The sequence below is a fragment of the Asterias amurensis genome, chromosome 7 (genome assembly GCF_032118995.1).
Source record: "Asterias amurensis chromosome 7, ASM3211899v1".
Taxonomy (NCBI): Eukaryota; Metazoa; Echinodermata; class Asteroidea; order Forcipulatida; family Asteriidae; genus Asterias; species Asterias amurensis.
This window is the reverse complement of record NC_092654.1, coordinates 24,049,693-24,068,941: the sequence shown is the minus strand read 5'-3', so window position 1 is coordinate 24,068,941 and position 19,249 is coordinate 24,049,693. Positions and strand designations below refer to the sequence as shown.

Sequence of the window (19,249 nt, the reverse complement as noted above, 5' to 3'; positions counted from 1 at the left end):
AGGACAAGAACAAAGTCTACATGGAACCTACTACATCTACAACTACCACACAAGATACCTACTACCAACCAGTTGAAGTAGAGACGGACAGCCCAGAGTATGACTACGCTCGTCCAGAGGGCAGCACCAACACAAGCTATGAAGTAGTCAAACAGCCACAGAGTTCAGCTGAGAGACCATATCAGAATATTGACAATTAAGCAATTATATCATTAATTTTGCGCAGTTTTTAAACTAGAGGAAAGTTATTCTGTAGGGTCATTCCGTGTCAAATCAACCAGTTTTCAGAAAAGTTCCCAGGTGACCCCCTCAGATTTTGATGAAACTTCATCAGAATGATTGGATGTGGCTCAAATGAACACATGCAAAAAAGCTAAGTCATACTCCATGTTGTTTTCGAGATATGACCCATTGAAATTTGGTCAAGGCGGCCATTTTGTACTCACGCGAGACGCGAAAAGTGATTTTTGTGATAATTTCCGACTTTGAAAGCTCATAATTTAGTTATTGTACCAGGTAGAGAGCTCAAATTTGGTATTCCATCTTACTTCTTGCCAAATTTCATAAATCTGCACTCAATTTAAGAGTATCTCCTTTAATTTTCCAGTTATGGTCACCTAAAGTAGGCACTTTAATCAGCCGAAAGTGTTTTTTGTGATAATTGGGGTCACCCTGTGCCCACATGAGGGGTCAAATGAAACCTATATTCCCTAGTTATTATCTATGGGTGCATGTCTTTACCCATAAGCAATTATCATTCAGAAATAGCATGGACCCAAAGTTGGTTCCAGCCAGAAAAAGGTCAAAAAGACCACGCCCGTCTTGACCCCGGTTGACCCCGCGATCAATTGAAACATTTTTTGAAATTGATACCAGTTAAACGTATATATTATATCTACTTATACACCAATTTTCAGCTTTGGCGCTCAACTCCTTCATGGTGTGGTGGCAATTTGAATATTATATGTTTTTTGTTTTTGAATGAATGCATTGGTGAGCTTATAATTGCTTACGGGTAAAGACATGTACCCATAGATAATAACTAGGGAATATAGGTTTCATTTGACCCCCCATGTGGGCACAGGGTGACCCCAATTATCACAAAAAACATTTTCGGCTGATTAAAGTGCCTACTTTGGGTGACCATAACTAGAAAATTAAAGGAGATACATTTAAATCGAGTGCAGATTCATGAAATTTGGCAAAAAGTAAGATGGAATACCAATTTTGAGCTCTCTACCTGGTACAAAATCTAAATTATGAGTTTTCAAAGTCGGAAATTATCACAAAAACCACATTTTGCGTCTCGCGCGCGCTCAAAATGGCCGCCTCGACCAAATTTCAATGGATCATATCTCGAAAACGACATGGAGTATGACTTAGCTTTTTTGTATGTGTTCATTTGAGCCACATCCAATCATTCTGATGAAGTTTCATCAAAATCTGAGGGGGTCACCTGGGGACCACTGGTTGATTTGACACGGAATGACCCTGTAGTTAAACTTAGTTTAAGGTGTTTCGTAAAGACCTTTAAAGTAATTTAATTGATTCCCAGGTTTGTCACCTGTTTCTGTCAGACTTCAACAACTTTTTTCTAAGTTTGGTAAACGCTTGCTCCCACCCAACAGAAATAATAATCTTGATATGGTTGATATCCATTTGACATGACAGGACTGCAGTGCAAAATACAACTATTGGATGATATGGTCGGACTGGACGGGAATTGCCTTGGACGCCATTGCTTAATGTACAGGAGATAGTGTCCAGTCGGACTTGATCAACATTTAAATGTATGCAGTGATCATAGATTAAAGCATACACTGTACACTCCAGGCTTTTTCATGCACATCTAGAAAATAGAAGAAGTCTCTATATAATCATGATTTAAATTAATTATTAAATTCTTTATGTATTTTCCTGTTGGCAAAAGGTTAACCTCAAGGACTGTTGTCATCACTTTGTTTGCATTAAGTACATTCACAATTTGTGTTTTTTAACTTGTTAGCTTATGTCCCTTTAAAGCCATTATACACTTTCGGTAAACAGTATTGTCCAAGTCCCACACTTCGTGTATCACAACTTATATATAAAATAACAATCCTGTGGAAATTGAGGCTCAATCGGACATCGGAGTCGGGAGAAAATAACGGGAAAACCCACTCCTGTTTTCGCGCGTTTCGCCGTGTCATGACATGTGTTTATAACAAATCCGTAATTCTCTTTAACGAGAATTTATATTGTTTTACCATTTTCTCAAAAAGTAAAGCATTTCATGGACTAATATTTCAAGAGAAGTCTTTCACCATTACCTTCTGTAAACCCTGTAAACTATTTGTAAATCTGTGAACTTTTTTTTTTTTTCTGTACCGAAAGGGTCCAATGGCTTTAAGCCTTGAGTACAATGAGATTAAATGATGGAGTTGCAATTATGACTAAAGTTCCTCTGCGTATGTTTACGTTTTGTACGTTTACGTTTACGTTGGTTTACTCAGCAGAATCCACAAGATTTGATGCTTGAAGCATGCACAACACAACCAAGTTAAATTTGCAGTCAAGTAAATACAGCAAACATCCTACAATAACTCAAACCTTGCTTTACCTCAGAGTTCAGAAGTTTGAAGGTGAAACCAGCCCAGAGCATATTAATGCAAACTCTATGTAAATCATCACCACTATGTGCTTAGAGGCTTTTGCATTAGGCACTTTACAATTGTATTCATTATTGTTATTATTATTATGTGTGGCAGTAGGATCTGGGTTTTGTTACCTGCAACATTACGACCCTCATTGAATAACATTTCATTCAAATGAAAAACCCGCATAAAACATTGATGAAGTTCACTGGTGCGTCATGCGTTTCACAAGGAAGTAAAACCAAGTTGACTTGTCAGCCAGGTACATTTACATTAAATCCCTCTATACATTCCTACAAGCTGTGTGCTCATGCTATTTCATCCATGATTATCCTCATCCAACTTCTTATCAAACAACTTCAAGGAATCAGATTCAATACAATGGATGGAAGGATGTCTGTGTATGTGTTGCTGGTGTGTGTTTGGTGTTCACTTGATGCAGGGGGACTCCTGATGGTTGTCACTGCTGAAACACCAGACGTGTCTCCGGTGATCTTAACAGCAGAGGCTGATCGTAAGGAGGGCGGGCGGGTTGATATGAGGTGTACTACTACAAACCTCCAGTCGGATCAGATTGTCTCATGGAGCGCAACAAACCCAGATAGAGTCCTGAGATTGGGAGAGGAAACTGTTCCCCCTATAGAGTCTCGATTCATGTTTAGTACACAGACAGATAGGATAACTGGGAGGACTGTTCAAAACTTTGCCATCATCAATGTGCAGAGGGAAGATTCCAATCGGTATGTCTGCAAAGTCAATGACCCCACACCAGATGGAGCGTACAACCTTGTAACCTCATCCAGTGTAACACTTTCAGTGTTATACTTCCCCAATGCATCCTTCCCTATATGCTCTCCAGCTGGACCCATTACAGTAAACGAAGGGACAGTGTTGAATATGAGATGTACATCTGAGAGCAGTCATCGAACAGTTATAGCAACATTAACTCAATCGTTTGATATATTCACTCAATGGACAATACAAGAACATGACACCGATACACTCATCTGGTGGTCTGATATTTGACAGCTGACGTAGCTTATAGTTGTATTGAATTCACATGCACCATCAAATCATTCTATTTCCCCAATATGGAACGATCTTGTACCATTGGACCAATTACAATCAGTGGAACAGTAACAGCACTGGGGATAGTTCCTACTTGTTCATCAGACCCCTCAACATCAACATCCGGTTTGCTCCGGTTTAAAAATCTTACTGCAGAGAAAGAAACTAAAATCCCCAAAACTGATCCCTACATGGAGCTGCAACCGACGGAGGACAAGAATCGCGTCTACATCGAACCCACTACGACTGAAAAGACAATTCCCGCACAAGATTTGTACTACCAACCAGTTGGAGTAGAGACTGACAGCCCAGAGTATGACTACGCTCGACCAGAGGGCAGCACCAACACCAGCTATGAAGTAGTCAAACAGCCACAGAGTTTAGCTGAGAGACCGTATCAGAATATTAACAATTAAGCAATCTTATCCGTAATTTTACGCAGTTTTGTAATTCTAGAGGAGTGCTATTCCGTAGCGATACTCGTTTTAAGGTATTCCCTAAAAACACCCAATGAACCACACTGAAGCTGTTAAGCCTTACGTTAAAACAAAGTCAATTGAATAGACCATTAAAAGTTTGCATAGATCAACTCTGTATATATAGTAAACGCTGTAAAAAACCTGCCAGCTAATATAACTACAAGTCTAGCACAATGGGTCGTATTAATAAAAACTAGTATTTTCTTTTACCAATATAAGCCACAAGGGAAACTGACTGGGTAAATTTTGAATTGGTTTTTGGGGTTGAACAAAGAATTTACTAGAGTGGGATTCGAACCAACAACCTCCTAGCCTTGACTCAAGGCTGTTGGCGTAGTGTGCTTTGGCCCGGCACGGTACGATTCGGCAGTCTGCACGCTGTGCATACACGAAAAACGTATACAGTACATTGTACAGCGAGAACAGTATAGCGAAGTCGTGAGTACGGTCGTGTCTTTCTACTTTCAACCTCGTACACGTGGCTCATGAGAATGGGTTGTTAGTAAACATTAGCATATTGAGCTCTGTTCTAAATTTTGGCAGTTACAAAACCATCAAGGCGCTACTTAGAAAGTACTCATGTACCGTACGTTACCATACAGATGGTACATGTGCATGTACAGTACGTATGTGTGTACATACGCTGTATGCACTGTGTTAAAATGTATGGGGGGTGCGCTGCTGGCAGAATTCAGTAATGGGGACTGGGATTTTGCAGGTCGCGGCTGGCTGTAGCGCCTTGATCGAGGCTTATGACCTCCGGATTAACGTTAATCCGGAGGTCGTTGGTTCGAATCCCACTCTAGTCAATTCTTTGTTCAACCCAAAAATCATTTCAAAATTTACCTAGTCAGTTTCCCTTGTGGTTTATATTGATATCTGAAACAAAAAGTCGCATCCCCTTAAGGTGATCCCCTAGCTGCCGCTTCCCAGGTTGTATCGTAATTTGGGTGTGATCCCTGGCTACACGGCAGTTAATGATTGTATGGCTTCTGACTGGCACCCCCGAACAAAGATATTGACAAAATAGGGACACTGCAATATAGGGCTAGATAGCTCAGTTGGTAGAGCGCCTGCACAATAATCCGGAGGTCGTTGGTTCGAATCCCACTCTAGTCAATTCTTTGTTCAACCCCAAAAATTATTTTCTTTTACCTGAAAATTTCAAGTGTCCACTACCCCCATATGAATAAAAGAAAGTAAAAGCTTTTACTGGAAAGTATTTACTAAAATGCTAAAAGGAATTTACTTTCCATATATGCATCAAATTGTGAGAATACTGCGTAATGCAACTGGTCATTTTTCAAGCTATCCCCAGAGCTACCTTGGACACAGAAGAACATGTAAAAGGCTTGTCTGAAGAAATAACAGTGTTTATGAATGCACCTCATACTGGATAAATTTTTATGTCTTAAAGGCACTGGACACTAGCATCTGAAAGCACTGTGGCGTGAGACGGGGTCTCAGCGCAATTGTTTATGATAAGTCAGCTGTACTCCTAGATAAATTATTGTCTTTTTTTTCCTTTGCCATGTATAAGTTATAAATACCTGTAAATGTCCCAATCTCATATTTTTACTCAGCTATTATCCAAGTTCCTTTGACATCGTGTTTAACGTTTAAACTAAATCACCCAAGTTATTTTTGACATCAAGTTTAAACAACGTCCCACTCCATTTTGTTTGACGACGTCACTAGTTTATATCACGTGATCAAGTTAATTTATTTCCAATATAATTATTCAAACACATCGTTTTGAAAGTTTTATTATGTGTAAATTCATTAATTAATTATAGAAGTACAAAGGCACAGATTAATAGTTAGATGCTACAATATTTAGGATTTCCGACTGCAATAAATTAGTTTTAGCTGCCATCTTGATTGCTATACACAAATCAAGCTTAGACCAATCATATTAGCGTTTGGAATCAGCGTGGCAGTATAAAAGCCTGTACGCAAAGTATTTTTGGTTAGTTGCTGGTTGCTGCAAGTAAGCATAAAAATTGTTATAGGTAAGTTTCTTATTATTTAAAGTCTACATATAAGTGAGTAATTTTTGCAGTAAAATAATACGTTAATTCAGAATTATGCTGTTAGTGATTGTTTCTACTTAGAAGTTGATGTTTTTACTTTAATGACATTGTATATGTAGCTACAAGAACTACTCATTTGTAAAACATCAATAATTGACATCTACAGAGATTTGAAATCAATTGTATATGTAGCTACGAGAACTACTCATTTGTAAAACATCAATAATTGACATCTACAGAGATTTGAAATCAATTATATATGTAGCTACGAGAACTACTCATTTGTAAAACATCAATAATTGACATCTACAGAGATTTGAAATCAATTGTATATGTAGCTACGAGAACTACTCATTTGTAAACCATCAATAATTGACATCTACAGAGATTTGAAATCAATCGCAACTTAATATAACTGTATATTGCAGTTGAATCAAGTGTACGCTAAGGACTTTCAGATGATTTTAAAAAGATACTACATAAATAAACAACTTGTAGACAGAGTTCTTTGTGTGAGTCAAAGATGGAGTGAAATTATTTTTAAATGTGTTTGTTTTAGGAACAGTAGGTGGCCAGATTTTTGACCCCTGAACCCCCACCAGGGCTTCACCCCTGGAGCTCCCCCCCCCCCCACGCTTAAAATTCTTGGATCCACCCCAGATTTTCACAGGCAACTTTTGTTTGGTGTTTCACGTGTTCAAATTTGTCTGTGCAGCGACTGTGCGACCTTAAACAGCAAACAGTTAGACGTGTCACAGCAGGATCAAAGAAGAATGAGAGGGACCAGGGCCCAATTTCATAGAGCTGCTTAGCACAAAAATTTGCTTAGCATGAATTTTCTTCCTTGATAAAAACAGGTTTACCAACCAAATTTCCATGTGATTTTCAGGATAAGCAAACAAAAGCTGAATACCAGTAACAAGCACTATGCAACAAACGGAAATTTGGCTAGTAATCCTGTTTATATCGAGGAAGAAATTTCATGTTAGCAAATTTTTGTGCGTAGCAGCACTATGGAATTGGGCCCAGTTGCTCTATGCCTTGATGCCTCGTTCACAGGCTTTCATACTTAAACATGCGCATAAAGTGGCCTAACTAAAATGTACTGGCACATTTTACTTAACCAATACCATAGGCTACGAACGAGCAGCACATGCTGGGAAAAAAAAAATTGCGAGGCGAGATTGTTCACCCGTCAGATCATGGGATGGGTCAGCAAATGTTTGCAAATGTTTTTGAAAGTACATGGTTGTGCTTTCGTATGATTACTTTGAACTTTTCGATGTTGGCATTGTTTTGTATGCTCAGCTTTCAACAGTGCAATGGGAATGTTAATTTTTCTAATTTTTGATTTTTTTTCTTTTTTTTCTGTCTCCTGATGTGTGATAGGACCAGGGCATGGAATTCAACTGAGTTCAGGTCGACTCATCGTTCCTGGAAACGTCTTCTGGAAACCACCTGTAGATCCTGGTAAGTGGTTCTTCTTAGTAGTTTCATATCAAGCTATGTGGTATTGCAATGGACTGATAGAATAGTTGTGTCCAAATTCATAGCTATGGTTTGTTCATCACAGGAACATGCACTGAAGCATAAGGTGTCATGGCTGAGCAGTTTAGAGCATCATATTCAAGTTCTGGTGGTTTTGACAATTAGTCATGACACTCGTGTCTTTGAGCAAGACACTTTACTATGATTGCTTCTCTCCAACCAGGAGTATAAATGGGTACCTGCTGGGGAAGGGGTTGAAATTGTGCTTAAAAATCCTTTGGAGCGCCATGGTAGCCTGGGCTGCCCAGAGAACTGCAAAAGATTACAGTCATGCAATGCAACTATTCTCATATTCATGTACATGTATGTAGCTGTAATGAAATACAGGTTAAGGTAATTGATCTGTGAACAAAACGCCAATGTATATTTAACTTGCCAATGCCAGCCAGCTTGCATTTTTAATAATGTACATTCCTGCATGCAGAAAGTATATTTTGACACGCACTGTCCCTGTGTGTTTGAATACCCACATTACCTGTCATTCATTCTGCAATATACATATTATTGGTGCTTATTATGCTAAAAAAAAATTATCAGAAAAGCTAGATGTGTTTTTTAAAGCTCGGGCAGGGCTATTACAACCTGAATCTTGGCTTGATTCTAACAAAGCACTTAAACTTTCTTAAGTTGAGTTTTATATTTATGTTTGTTTCAGTTCTCGGGTAGATGAAAAGTAAAATAGTGCAAATTTTAATATGCACTATTGTACTTTTGTTAGGTTTAACATTACAATGAGCAATTGAAATACAGAGGATGGAAAAAGAAACAGCTTTTCACTTTTCATTGTTGTTGTTTTTTTACAAGGTTTTTCCATAAGTTTAAATTTGTTTGATTGTTTTATTTTGTTATGAAGGTTTTTTATCTGAAATCAAGCACAAGATTCTTGAATTCTTCGACTGTTTCTACGGTGCCCAGAGTCGATCTATGGTGATATACAGTGACGATGGTGGAGACACCTGGGAAAGAGGTGGCAGTGTTCCAGCGGCCTTTGACCTTGAGGGTCAACTCGTTAATGCTAATGAATGCCAGGTAGGTTTTGCATAAACAGCTGAATCATTCTTTTTATGTATAACTCTGTTTCCTTGTTATTCACTGATTTCCTTAGGCTCACGAGTTGCAGGGATTAAGTACACTTATGAGGCTTCCTGGTTTTGTACCAGAAATATACAAAAATAACTTTTAAATTGTTTTCTTGTTGAAGATGGGCAGAGTATAGACTGTACAGATGTTTATATGTACGTGATAATAATCCATTGCAAATCAAACTTAAGAAAACAATATAGTTAAATTAATCTTGATTTGATTTCAGACAAAATCCAACACAGCCCACACACCAATTACAGAATGGATAAAACTTTTTAAAACATAAACTTAAAATTTGAAAATAAAATTTGAAATAAAAACTTGAAACTAACAATTAGAAATTAAAACACACGCACGAAAAAGATCCACAATGGTACAAGGTACTATAACCCCCCTCAAAAAAAAGCCTAGAACAAACAAATTAGTCCTACACTAAGCCCAAACTAGACCTCACTAAGATGGTTCAATAGGTGAGGGGATGGGCTAGTACTAATCATGTCCAAACATTAATTGCTTCTACTAACACAAGGAGAAATTGTCAGGAATTATGATTATAAATTGAACTCGGCTAAAAATAATAGTCTCCTGATGATGGCTAGAACAAGGTAGTCGAAACATTGAGACCAATTAAGAACTCACTCTGTGTTAGTGTAGTTAAAAACGATCCTATTAGCTAGCTAAAGTAGTAGTGCCAACTTGTTTTTTTACCTCCCCCCCCCCCCAGGCAAGTAGATATACACATGGTGTTATTGCAAACCAAATATAAATAAAACATAATTAAACCAAAATAGTTGTAGACTGTACAGTCAAAAGCTGGGTATGGCTGCAACTGAATCAATCAACGATTGTCTATGACTATAATAGAACAGAAACAAACAACTCCAAGGTAAACTGTTATTGCCCCTAGTTAATTACTCCCTGTGTAAATGTAGATTGAAATTCAAATATCGTTGGCCTTATTTCTGGATTGAATATTACCATGATGAAAGGACTTGTGTTTTGGGCACGGAGAGATAACAAGATAATGCGGGAAGCTTCTTCAAGGCGTCTGGAGTAAGAGGACTCAAGCATGTGTGCTTGCACAGTACTTTGGATTAACTCTTCCCTTTGGATGTAGTTAAGATCATTAATCAAACGTGGTCCTCTGCTCTTGATTCGACTCTTCAGAAATATTTTCTTAAAGGACTTGGCAGGACAGTCTGAAAACGTTTGTTTACTTCCATCAAGTAACCTATAGTATGAAATATATTATCACGCAATGGGAACTGATCTGCAGGATTAAAAACACTGAAAACAATTCAAGACTAGATAAATGCAAAGATTAATGTTATTGTTATCACTAGCAAGTAAAAGCCCTTTCACACGTCAGCAATTTAACATGGGTCCCTTGTTTAATTTTTAGCATGGTTGTGAAATTAACCAAATGCACCTCATGTGAAAGGACAATGGGCCTTATGTTTAAACTGACCATAAAAGACGGCAAATTTGAGAAGATTTCACTAGGGGCCTCGGACAGTCCAATCATTTTTGTCCATTCACATGAAGTGCAACTTGTAAAGTTTCATACCATGTTGTATTAAGTAAGAGACCCCTTATAAATTGCTGTCGTGAGAAAATGGCTTAAGGCTGGCAAGCGTTACCGCCTTGCTTGTTAAAGGCTCATGATACTATCATGGTTTCATTATATATGGGAGGTGGATTTAGAATGAGTCATTTAGAAGGGTATCATAAGCATAGTGATGCAGTGATAGTCGCCAGCCATATAGTAAGTAATAGTGGCTAGTTGAATTGGGCCTAGAAACAGATTTATTTATTACAGTTATTCACAATTCTCAACCCTGCTCTATTTGCTTTGCCAAAGACTGAAAATTCTTTTTGTTTCTATCACATTATAAAACAATGATTATGCTAAATTTTGTAAAAGTGTTTTGAGGTTAAAATAACTAATCGGGGGAAGAAAACACAGTTTTCTTTGGTTATGCACAATTTTGTCAACCTGTTTATTTATTTATTTGTTCGACCAAATAATATTTCCATGACAGTTCTATCTATTATGCAGTAAATATTTTTAAGAATATGACATAAAATAAAAAAAATGTTGGAGGAGCTGATTCTGACATTACCAAAGGGTTTAAAGCAGAGATTCAACAACAACTACTGTACCAAAATGGTTAGACAACCTTCGCTCTCATACATGTACAGTACATGCCCTTTAAGTCCGTTTCCTTCCTTCTATTACTTGTTACCACACCGGGATGTTGAGGAACGTACATACGACGTACGTACCAATTATCTTAAATTAAATTGCCTGAAAGCTTTGGGTTTCTACTTTGACTTATTGATTCTCCTGGAATCACAGAGTGGCTTTATAGAGTGGCTACGCAATATGCCCTCGGCTCTTACAAACCGATCTCTCTTTTTTTTTTTTTTTGTGTGCCTCGTCGTCGTCGCCCCCCCCCCCTCACTGACAATCTATCTGTAAATCTGACCTTCAATCTACTCAAAGCTCTAAAGAGAAGAATACTTCAGGAAATTAGTTCAATTGATGGGTAAATCAGACGTAGTTCACCTCAAATTGAAGTTCGATTGTTAGTAATTATGATCGCTGTTGATAAATAATGTTTTACCTGGTACGTTAGCTTCTTAAAACAAAAATTATGTGGACTTATTACATAATTAGGCACTCCAAACAAATATATTAACAAAATAGGGGGACCACCAACATAGGGCTAGATAGCTCAGTTGGTAGAGCGCCGGCATGTTAAACCGCAGGTCGTTGGTTCAAATCTCACTCTAGTCAATTGTTACAGCAAACAAATTTTTAACTCGATAATTTGGAAATATACATAATTTTGTCATAATACATCTAGGAGGACAGTGTGACAATGTAACAATTGATCAACAATGTGGAATTTCAACTATTCAGATGATATAATTCTCACAAATTATTTTGTCACTTGGATTATTTTTTCTAAAAAGTAAATTAATTTTCATCCTCCAGTTTTCATTATTGGTATGGTCATTGATTGGTTTTTGTCAATGTAATCTGAATTGCGGGCAGAGTGTGGGTTCGGGTTCTGGTCTTGACACTTGCAAGAAACTGAGCCATTATTGCTTCGTTCTTCGGATGGGATGAGTGTGTTTCTGACACAGCGTGCTGAATGTGCCTCTTCACATTGTAAACCATTTTAAGGTGATACATAAATGTGCATCATAATTCAAAACATAGCTCTGCTTATTCCGTTGGAAACAAATAATGCGCGCTTTGACACGATCCCTAGGGGTGTGATAAAGCGTTATAAATAATCCAGTGTAACCTTCATGGTTAAAATCCTACTGTTAAAAGTATGCATAGAACATTGGCACTTATCCACGACCAATAACTGTACTTTGGGTAACACACCTCTGAAAATTGAAGTTTGATTGGTTGTCAGAGTCTTGAGAAAAATTGTGGAAAAAACCATATCTGTTTTTGAACATTGTATGTTTGGCTCACAAAACTAATTCTTCAACTTAATTCTCAGAAACCGCAGCATATCAGGCACAGAAATATTTCTCTGGAATTTTTTGACCGCGTAATTTATGTGTAACTCTTTGAACATTTATATTTTTAAGCTTAACCAATTTTGAAGGAGAAAATTTGGAGAAAGCAACCACTTCAAGAAGGGATTTTAAGATGGTGCACCCACAATAACTACACAGCTCAAAGTTACATAGCATCCATGTTATGTTAATCCATTTTTATAAATTTTCAAAAGATTCCTACAAATTTCACCACTTCACACAACAGCCCTTACCACCTACATGTACGAGTTCGTACATGTAATGAAATATTTACCGTTAGGACTGTTACAACGAAACGAAAGTAGACAGTTTTCATTTATATTCATGATCATTCTGATGCACTCACCTTCCCCAATCGCTCAACATAATCAGTGAAACATTAATAAGCAGTGATGGGTTGTGTTGCCAGTACGAGGCCCAGACACTACATGTGACCTCACACCTAACTTTTTCAATTGCCTCTCTGAGACTTAAGTCCAAGGAAAAGCCTCAAGGGAAACGAAAGAGAGAGAGAGAGACGGAGAAGCTGTGAGAGAAAAATAACATCAACGATAAACGCTAAGAGGATAAAAGGATTTACTGTAAATGTGGGTAATTCCGCAACATTGAGCGACGGAGGATCGAGGGATATTTATCTTCAGCTATAAGATGAATAGGAATGCGGCGCGTTTCTTTCCTCCCTCTGGGGTTGGGGGGGGGGGTGCTTGGATGGAGGAGTCCGGATGAGCAGTTTGTCTTGTGGTGTACAGAGCTGAAAATCCCTTACATTACGGCAGATGGCGCAGGGCGTCTCCTAGCCACCATTGATTTGTCCCTCTCTAATGTTTGTCGCAGACATACACATGCAATACTTTTTCAATGTATTAGAAGTATTATGAACTATGTACCGAGTGACCACATTATTTTGTTGTGATTGGGTAATTTAGCATGTTTTTTATCAGTGTTCTTTTATGTTAAAAAGGGGGTTGTTTGTTTGCTTTTGCTTTTTTTTTTGCTTTCAAAAGCCATAAATTATAACTGATATTCACAACAAAAAACAATACTTAATTTCTAACAAATGCTTTCCATGTAATATAGAAATCACAAAACTCTGTACAATAAAAATCCATAAGTTAGGCCTATTAAAGAAATACAGATAAACTTATTATAACCAATAACAATAACAACATCGCTCTAATACTTTAGATTTTGATTGTTTTTAATATTTTTTTTGAGAACTCAGGCTTTGCCCTTCACCATTTCACATACTAGCCAGTGGGACCAGTAGCTTGTCATTTCTGCAGGGAAAACGCTGTAATCCATCCATGCAAATAATACTACATGCAAGAATGCAGGTTTTGTTTTCTTTGATAAGAGAATGATTGAAAGGTTACAACAAAAATAATTATTCAAGAATGTTGTCAAAATTCAAAATCTGCTATCACCTGCAACAGAAGGGAGGATTCACTCAATATACAAGTATTACAAAAATAAATTTATTTATTTATCTATTTGGCTTTTTTCTGCTGGTATGTTTTTGTCATTACTTCATATGCACGCATTGTTGGTCACATGATTGGCTTTTGGTCCACTTCCAACTTTCAAACAGCTGTGAAAATTTACATCTGATCGTCATTGTTTTTAAAAATTCTTATGACAACAATAATGGTGGCTTTTTGTAAAGCGCTCAAATCTGTCACTCAGTTATGCTCTTACAGCTCCAACATTATTAATACTCACTTGGCCATTTATTGAGCAGCCTGTATTGCCAAACATGTAGCCTAATCACAGTATCAACTCTACCCTTGTTGCCTTCCTGCTACCCATTTATATCCCTGGGTGATGAGAACCAATAACAGTCATATATCTTTCTCAATGACACAAGTGTCATGACTGGGATTCAAACCCGTGTCATGACATGCATGACTGGGATTCGAACCCACACCTTGGTGACTTTGCCACAAGAGTGTGAATCTATGCCAAGGAAAACTTAAAAATACTGTCCAAAATTTGGAGTGCTTTGCGTTTTCTTCTCCTTTTTTTCTCCTTTTTTCCTGCCCCGTAAAAGGACATGTTTGGATTTCAAAGCTGGTATTTTGTTTGTACTTGCATATGTGGTGTGTAATTTATTGTGTTGTTTTTGTGTTCATGCATTATGCATGGTATTCTTCCTACCATCTATCTGTGTGATTTCCAATTTTTTTGGGAGTCTGAAAAATTATGATTTTTAGCCGAAAAGTTTGTAGAAGCTTACACCTGGTTGTCTTTACTCACTGTTTCATATCTCCATGAAAAAAACAAATTAGAAAACCATGTGTATGTAAGGTAATCATATTATATTCATGATCCACACCATGCAAAGCTTCAAACAATACTTAAATCATATATGCTGAGAGTGGAATATGAATTTGTATTACTTCCCATTGGAAAGATTGTACCCTCCCTTTAATTCATTTGATAAACCTCAAGGTCCCTGAAACATGAAGTGAATGATTCACACATTGGAATAATTCAAATTCAAAAAAGCGAAGCAATGTCAAACAAACGTCAATTTAGCCAGATGAATGTCAGCCATTATTACTCCTGTCTATTGTATAATTTGTACTAAATTAGATGCCAGCTGCATCTCACTACATGTAAGACTTCCTCTCCCCAACGGTCCAATGTAGCAAGTTGACGTTAATGGACAGGGACAACTACACTGGTTTATAATTTGATTAACAGATCAATTCCATTTGCCTTTTAAATCAGGGTGTTGGGGTGGTGTTTTTTTTTGCTCTTGCTTGTTTCGCCCGACCCTTGTTTCTGTCTGCGTTAATTAGTGGTCAGTCGATGATGTACTTCAAATAATTGTGAACAGACGTAAGAACTTATTGATTGGAATCAAAGTGAGATACAGCTACTTAGTTCAAATCAAATGACTATGTAAGCTTTGTCATTTCAGTTAGACAGGACAATGTACAAACTTGGCGTTTTCATGTACAAGATCCTTAAATGATATGGGGTAGATTTGATAAGACTAGTCTTAGGAGTTTGTGAAATCCAACCCTGGCCCCTTGTTACTTGACTGATCTGATGGGCCCATTTTCAGAAATTACTACTTCAAATTTTCTGCTTAGCAAAATTTAGCAGAGTACCAGCCACCAATAGTACATGTTGGTTGGTGACCTTATTCTGGTAAGCATAATTTTTGTTGTGTTTAGCTACCATTTGTGCTTAAGCTACTAAATCATACTTACTTTCCCAAAGGACAATTGTTATTTAAAGGTATTGTCTTCATTTCTACTATCTTTCAGGGCTCAAATTTGAGGGGGAAAATCCACAAAATTTTACCTCAACAATTTAAATGTACCAGAATAATTTTCATACAACAAAAATAAATTACTAGTTTAACATAGTACGCTTTATGGAATGGTTTATCAAATTTTAAAGTGTATTTAAAGATATCTATCAGATTTGAAGTCAACATTTGAACATAAATTTTTGTTGTTGAATATATTACACAGTGAGGTATTACTTTTCAATTGAAAAAACCTCAAGACCGTCGGGCTTGTTCAGTCATGAGTTAATTGGCCCGATGCTAAAATCAAAGGCCTGCCGTGGTCCAATGTTAATTTTGAGCCCTGGCCCCCATCTCTAATAAACAACCCCTCCCCACTCAAACACCTCCCCAGCCCTCTCACATCAGCAGACTGTACAGTTGATTCGTATATTTAACCAAGCTGTATTTCACTGTTGGTGCCCTTGCCCTTCATATTGTAACCTTCAATCATTCTCGGCAAACACTACTTGTCGAACGGTGCGCACTTCCCTGCCGCGCGAGGGTTAGCCGATAAAATGGCCACCCTACATGGACCTTGTAAAACACCCTTAATTAATATTCCCAGAGACTCCAATATAATCCTGTCTTACTCCGCAAAGCAGCATAATAAAAACAAACCTCACCCAACCCCTTCTTGTAGAATCCAGGCTGCAGTTTATTTTTTGTTTGTGAAATCGACAGGCGGACTTGGTTGGTTTAGGCGGTGTAAATAATGGGCTTATCACACGGGCCGCAGGACGCTAAGGTTTTTTAGTTTCACATGACTGAGTTGTGCCATAAGTGCAGTTGTGTGATATTTCACACAGATGTCAAAGACCTAAGACGATTACTTTTCAATTGACAGCTGCCGTCTGTATCTCTTTTGAAATGGCATGCGCCAGCCGATATTAACGCTTCCTTTAAAGTCTGACTTGGTTATGAGATGCAGGTTGGATGTGGGAAACAAGTGCAAAGAGTGTAAAACGAGAAGGGTACTAAATACAGGTCTTTTAATATATCACTCTCATCTTTAAATGTTAAACTCTTCACTGTAATATCCTAAACCACCCTACTTCTAGAACTATGAGGTTTGTTCCGCTTCGTGGAGCAGTAGCGGAGTATAACCATCCCTGACCTTCGGACTGGGCGTTAAGCTATATGTGTTATGTAACGCATGTAAAAGAACCGAGTGCACTTATCGAAAAGAGAAGGGGTTCGCCCCGGTGATCCTGGTCCGATCCGCAGCAAATTGCGCCATGGAGCACCTTGTAAAACATTACATGATGCTATCAGAATTAGGTCTCATAATTCAAAAGCAGTCCCAAATCTTGCAGGAAATACTGTATGTTACAGCACCAGGAGCGTCACTGAGTGACGGACATGTGCGCTATATAAGAAGCCACTATTAACGTTTTTATCAACAGCTGCTGTTGGTTTCTGACCAAACATTTTTATTGCCATTATTTAAAAGTGATTACCAAACACATACGGATCCTTTAACAGACCCCTTGATAATGATAATAATAGTGGCTTCTTATATAGTGCATGTCACTCAGGGACACTCAGGGCGCTTTAACATACATTCATAAAAACCCCAGACAGTTTCTCTACTCCTATTGGTGGAGAGCGCGGCGCGTGGAGGTGTTTAAATGGTTGAAAATGACCAGTGTTTATAACCGACTGGCTTCCGCATGTCGGGCGTGCGCGCGCAAGATTACCATGCGGAAAGCGATTCATAGCTGTTACTAACAGTGCGTACTCTGAGCACGCGCGCGTAATCTATTTCTAAGCACATAGCGTCGAGTAACGGTTTACAAGGTGCTGTTGCGCAATATGCCTGGAACACCGGGGCGAACCCCTTCTCTTTTCGATAAGTGCACTGGGTTCTTTTACATACTTTACACAACACATGGGACCAACAGCTTTATGTCCTATCCGAAGGACGAAGCAATGGCCAAGTGTCTTCCATAAGGACACAGGTGTCACGACTGGGATTTGAACCCACACTCAGAAAACACCAGTGTTTGAATCTGAAGCTCTTAACTGCCAGACCATGACAGAACCCAATCCTTGACAATTTAGCTGCATGTTTTGTTTGATTCTGTTGGACTGTAACAACCTTGTGTCCCATTCATCCCTGGAGAAAACCTTAATAGTTCAAGCAAATGAGATAAAAATTATTTTACTGAACATCAACATCTGCAAATTAAATATACTGTCGGTGTTTTCTTGACCTTTTTTTTGTAAACCACAGGAACAACAAAAAGATGCTGGTATTATATAGAATAAAAAATATATTAAAAAAAACAGCTTCAAAAAAGGTCATTATACTCGTGTAAAATGTCATTATAGAAATAGACATTCACTCTGTTCACTGAGGTGTAGAAACAGGTATGCAAAGGTAATTTAATTGTAATCGGCTTGAAACTAATTTATTTGGAGACCTTGGTCCCAATTTCATGAATAATGATAATAATATCAACATGTATAATTTATTGTAGCAATTTTAAAGATGTATATATAATGGTACATAAAAATGATCAAAAGCTGTGTATTACAAGTTTTAAAGTGCATAGAAAAATGTGGAAAAAAGATCATGAAACAAAAAGACTGGTCACTAGTCCAGTGCCTAAACCACAGAATGGGAATACTTCTGTCCTGCCAACAGAGAACTAATAGTTTCATTACATAAACTGAGTAACCTACTGCAACGGTACTAAAAAATAATAATGGACCTTTCTTGTATATTGCATATCACATTCACAGAGAAGTCTCTATGTTTAGTGCTTTAAGATATTAGAGTTCTTATAGTAACCAAATAATTGTGGCTGCAGCCATTACTAACTGAGGTTGCACAATTCCTAATTTAAACATTGTCAAAAGACTAATTACATAAATAACGCATGAGCTTTTGTAGCAACAACCACTTAATCAGATGCAAGAAGAAGTTGTTTCTACGAAAGCTCATGCATTTGCTATTAGTTGGTCCTTTGGTACCTTCCTTGTTTTAGTTATCTATCAGACTAACACTGCTATTTGAACTATTGTTTAGTTCATACTCTGACATAACTTTGTCCAGTAGAGTGAGCTGTAATGGTTTAAAGGCAGTGGACACTATTGGTAATTATTGAAAATAATTATCACCATAAAACCTTTCTTGGTGACAAGTAATGGGGAGAGGTTGATGGTATAAAACATTGTGAGAAACAGCTCCCTCTGAAGTGACGTAGTTTTCGAGAAAGAAGTTATTTCCCGTGAATTTGATTTCGAGACCTCAAGTTCGAAATCAACGCACACAACTTCGTGTGACAAGTGTTTTCTTCTTTCATTGTTATCTCGCAATTTCTACGACCGATTGATCTCAAATTTTCACAGGTTTGTTATTTTATGCATTTGTTGAGATACACTGACTGTGAAGACTAGTCTTTGACAATTACCAATAGTGTCCACTGTCTTTAATGTTTGATGGTAAAAAAGGGATAAACCCTAACTAATAGTGCTGGGCGAATAGTGAAATTTTGTTATTCGGATACCGCTGGCCAACTATCCGAAATTAACCGG

At 37.7% G+C, this 19,249-nt stretch overlaps 1 protein-coding gene across 1 annotated transcript in view; it reads left to right on the top strand.

The window, feature by feature from the left end:
• Positions 1–19,249, top strand: part of LOC139939939 (sialidase-3-like) — a 50,117-nt gene that overhangs the window by 19,739 nt on the left and 11,129 nt on the right. Inside the window, exons 5-6 of the mRNA XM_071936107.1 lie at positions 7,603–7,683; positions 8,615–8,790. Coding sequence (XP_071792208.1) covers positions 7,603–7,683; positions 8,615–8,790 — 257 coding nt within the window. The remainder of the gene's footprint in view (positions 1–7,602; positions 7,684–8,614; positions 8,791–19,249) is intronic.